Source organism: Fukomys damarensis, unplaced genomic scaffold (assembly GCF_012274545.1).
Source record: "Fukomys damarensis isolate Sample0158 unplaced genomic scaffold, DMR_v1.0_HiC HiC_scaffold_12, whole genome shotgun sequence".
In the NCBI taxonomy this organism is placed as follows: Eukaryota; Metazoa; Chordata; class Mammalia; order Rodentia; family Bathyergidae; genus Fukomys; species Fukomys damarensis.
Genome location: NW_022900924.1, coordinates 31,482,100 through 31,486,461, shown reverse-complemented (window position 1 = coordinate 31,486,461; position 4,362 = coordinate 31,482,100). Strand labels below are relative to the sequence as shown.

Genomic DNA, 4,362 nt, shown 5'->3' with positions numbered 1-4,362 from the left:
TGCGCCAGACCCGGGACGCTGCCGCCCTCCGCCCTCCTGCCGGGGGCGTGGAGAGGTGTCCCCGAGCGGGCCTCTGGGCGCCTGTGTGGGGTGCGGCTGAAAACACCTGCGTAGGAAAGCTTTCCTGCGGGTCTCTGGCTGCAGTGCTGAAGCCTCCCCCGAGGGCCACATTCTTGTATAGCGGTGTGATGGTATGCTTAGCGACTCTAAAACTTACTGTTTCCTGCGTAGGCCTCCTGTGAATCAGAACTGTCCGGCTGTGTTTTGCAGGTATTAATATACATACACTCTGGAGTTACCAACATCGTTCTTTTGTGCGAGGCCTCCAAATTCAATGCGTTGGTTTGGCCTGTTGCACTCACCATGTTTAAACTTAATGCCTAGAATTTGGATTCTCTGTGACCATTTTTGGTTAGTAGTGAAGGCTGCTTACAGTGGTGTTTGGGTTTGAGGGCATGGTTGAACAGAATGATACTTTAAAAGGACCAGATTTTTAGCTTGCTTTTTGCATGTCACTGATACTTGTTGCAGAAGTGTTATGGCAAGCGATAGTTTGGTAAAAGTTTACCTTTTCTGCTATTAAGTCTGTATAATATTGAACAGTTACCATGTGATACTATGTTTTGATGATTGAAAAGCAGTTTGAAAAAATAGCGGAGAAGTGTAAAAAGTGTATGATTCATTTTCTAATCATAAAATGTGACGACCCAGCCCCTTACCCCTTTCACTTTTCTCTTAGTAATTGGAAAAGTTTTTACTGTGGTTCTTCGGAGCCTACGAATACTGTTTACATATGAGATAAGGAGCAAAGAAAATTTGTATATAAAAGGAGCCCGATGGGAATAGGATAGGGTTGCCCAATTAATACAAAATTCCTTTCTTTGTTTTTGGTGAAATAGAGAATATTCTTGTTACATTCTTGCCAGCTCTTCTAGTGTGAAATGGATCACATTTGTTTCTCAGAAAAAAAGACGTATAGAAAAAGCAGATAGATTGTGGTATTTATGTACAATGGAGTACTACTCTGCCACAAAGAAGAATAAACTTGAGTATTTATAGGAAAATAAATGCATCTTGATAATCTTTTTTTTTTTTTTTTTTTTTTTTTTTTTTTTTTTTTTGTACCAGGGATTGAACTCCAGCCCTTGCACTTGCAACGCAGGCAGTAGAACCACTGAGCCAAATCCCTGGCCCCTCAAGACTATAATCTTAAGTGCAATACATCAAACACACAAGTTTAAATATCACAGTGTTTCTCTTGTATGAGAAACCCAAAGGGAAAATAAGGGGAACAATGGCGGATAGATACTGGGAAGTAGGAAGAACTTGTTCAAATGTGAAGAGGAACAAGGAAGTGGGGAGAGGGAAGGGAAGAAAGGAAAAAGGAAAAACAGAATGGAAGGAAAAAAATGGAAGCAAAAATTTTTTAGTTGAGAAGGAAAGGGCTGAAGGGAGGATGAGTGGGAAAGGAAAATTAAGATATATTACATGTGCAAATGTGTATGTACAGGTACAAATTCGCTCTGATGAATATGATCAATATGTATGACAAATATGTACTAATACTAAAATAAAGTTAAAAAAAAAGAAAAAGCAGGTAGGACCAATATAACCTCGTGTGCTTTGCACCATTGTGAATGTTTCTGGCCCTAAAAAATAAGAGTTCTATGTAGTTACCAGCAATATTGAAATCCTTAGAGTTGACTTTGAATATATGAATTTATTCAAATGTGGATTCTGTATAGGGTAAGTGAGGTAAACTAATATTAGAGGAAAAAGATAAAAGTCTGGTACAGAAATGTATTTTAGTGCTCTAAATTATAAAATTATAAAATTTAGAGCAAGATTCTTTTTGAAAAAAAGAGATTTTGTAAGGATGTGGGAAGTTGCTGTCAACTGCTGCTTTTTCTCCAGCCAGAGTAATCTGCTAATAAGTAAAACTCAGTTATTAGAAATAGTAAGGAAAATGTTAAAAATGATTGGGTGAAAAGCTGTGTGAGTTACATTTTTTAAAATTAACTTTATTTTTAAGATACTGTACTTTGCTTTTGGTACCAGGGATTGAACTCAGGACCTTGCGCTTGTAAGGCAAATGCCGTAACACTGAGCTAAATCCCCAGTCCTATTTTATTTATTTGTTTGTTTGTTTATTTATTTATTTATTGGTCTGTGGAATCAAACTTGGGGCCTTGTGCTTGCGAGGCAGGTGGCAGAACCACTGAGCTAAATCCCTGGCCCTCCCAATCCTAATTTTTAAAGCAAAGTATGTATGGTAACTAAAACTAAGCTAATGAATCCAAGTCCTCAGGAATTCTTTTTAAATAAGAGAATAGCTTTAATTTGTAATTACTAGTATGATCAAAAGAATGTCAAGAATTGATTTAAAGTATTCTGATTTACAAACTTTCATTTTTCTAGGTGGTTTAGTATTCATTCACTACTGGTTTTGATTTCAAGTCCCTTATTTTTCAATAATGTAAAGATAAATTTTAGGCTTCTGAGTTACATATATATTCTATATATGTGAAATATTTTCCCTCCTAGGTGTTGTTGGTGACTGTATACTAGCTGTAGTTTTTGAAGTCCTTCTTAGCTATTTAGATGCTTTGATTATTTCTTTGGGATGAATACTATTTAAACCTCATAAGCTAGTGTTTTTACCAATGCACATATTTTTGGTTATCTGCCAGATTTAAGGACCACAGTACAACTATGGATAGTGAACCAAACCCTGGAGCATCTTCGGTATCCACAACAACCAATAGCACCACCACCACCACCATCACCACTTCGTCCTCTCGAATGCAGCAGCCACAGGTCTCTGTCTACAGTGGCTCAGATCGACATGCTGTTCAGGTATTTTAGCCAGAATGATGGATAGGTTGAGACTTAGGCTGTCATATTACTTTTTGCTTGAGCCAGATGCATGTATTAATTCATATCCTGAAATGTACATTAGAATTGCTAATATTTAGGCTGTGGATGTAGCTCAGTGGTAGAGTGCTTGCCTGGCCTGTACAAGGCTTTAGATTGATCCTTAGCATTAGCAAAAATTGTTTTTTTTTTTGGTATTGGGCATCAAACTTGGGTCCTTGTGCTTGCAAGGCAGGCAGAGGAACCACTGAGCTAAATCCCTGGCCCAAAAATTGTTAATGTTTGAAATAAACAACTAAACTATTTAATAATCATACTATTGAGATGGCTTGCATTTGTCAGCACGTGTCAGGAAAATTATAATTAGGTCTCTAGGTGCTGCTACAAAGTGAAGATGCTCAATCCAGAGCCCTCTCCTAGTTACTTTCTTGTTCCTGGGACAGAATTTAAACAAAACAGGTGTATTTTGGCCCATGTTTTCAGTCTGAGATTGGCTCTTACCAAGGCAAAAAGGGTCCAGGTGGAGGAAAGCTGCTCACAGCATGGCAACCAGGAAGCAGAGTGAAGGGAGGATCCTGGGTGGGAGATATATAGTCTTCTAAGTCACACCCCCAGTTATCATTTAGTGTGAACTCTGTCTCAGCACGTTCTAGGCAAATGCTTTATCACTGAGCTATATCCCCAGGCCCTCATAATTATATTCTTAACTATTGTGATATAGTCCTTCCTTTGCTCTATTTTTTGTGGTAGATATCCATAAAATATACTAAAAAAATATAAACAGTACAATGACTGTATCACTGTTCTATGGTTTAGGATTTAGTTTTCTGAAGTCATTGTAAAATAGAATGAGAACTATTGTGACCCAGCCAGCTGAGCAGAAATGAAAAATGAAATATAGAGTGTGCTTTTAACATTCTTCACCTTTCTTAGAGGCAAGGGATGTAGAAAGAGTATCTAGATCTTTAAGCATATGGATGGTGTTATTTATTTATTGGAGGTACTGGGGATCAAACTCAGGACCTTAATGCTTGTGAGGCAGGGGCAGTGCCACTGAGCTAAATCCCCAGCAACCCCCTTCCCCCTGCTGTGATATTTTAATATGCCCATTTTCTCTTTGGATTTTATTTAAGTTGGATATATTAATAAAAATAAAGTATTACTGGAGATAATGTAGATGTATTTCACAAATAGCTCTAGTTCTTCTAAGATCATAGAATTGCTTTTCCTAAAAGACTCAAATCAATCTTTATTGAATTACTTAAATAATTCTTTAATTTTCCAGATTTATTTTTCAGTCCTGTGAATTCTCATCACCCTCCTTGTTCCTGTAGAGAAATAAAATAAGAAGCTGGGTGTGGTGGCGCATGCCTGTAATCCCAGCACTCAGGAGGCTGAGGCAGGAGGATCGCTGTAAGTTCGAGACCAGCCTGGGCTACATAGTGAGTTCCAGGTCAGTCTCAACTACATAGTGAGACCCTGTCTCAA

The 4,362-nt window shown here is 38.0% G+C and overlaps 1 protein-coding gene across 9 annotated transcripts in view; it reads left to right on the top strand.

Annotated features, from left to right (window-relative positions):
* The window catches only part of Phc3 (polyhomeotic homolog 3), a 66,205-nt gene that overhangs the window by 508 nt on the left and 61,335 nt on the right, over positions 1-4,362 (top strand). For 2 of the 9 annotated variants that reach the window (XR_781874.3, XM_010632358.3), the window contains exons 1-2: positions 111-270; positions 2,691-2,856. Coding sequence is in view for 8 of the 9 variants with exons in the window: in XM_010632358.3 (XP_010630660.1) it covers positions 194-270; positions 2,691-2,856 (243 nt within the window). In the remaining variant the exon portion in view is untranslated. Of the gene's footprint in view, positions 1-95; positions 271-2,690; positions 2,857-4,362 lie in introns of those variants that run through there. The other 7 variants (XM_010632366.3, XM_010632362.3, XM_010632359.3 and 4 more) reach the window with 6 other exon arrangements.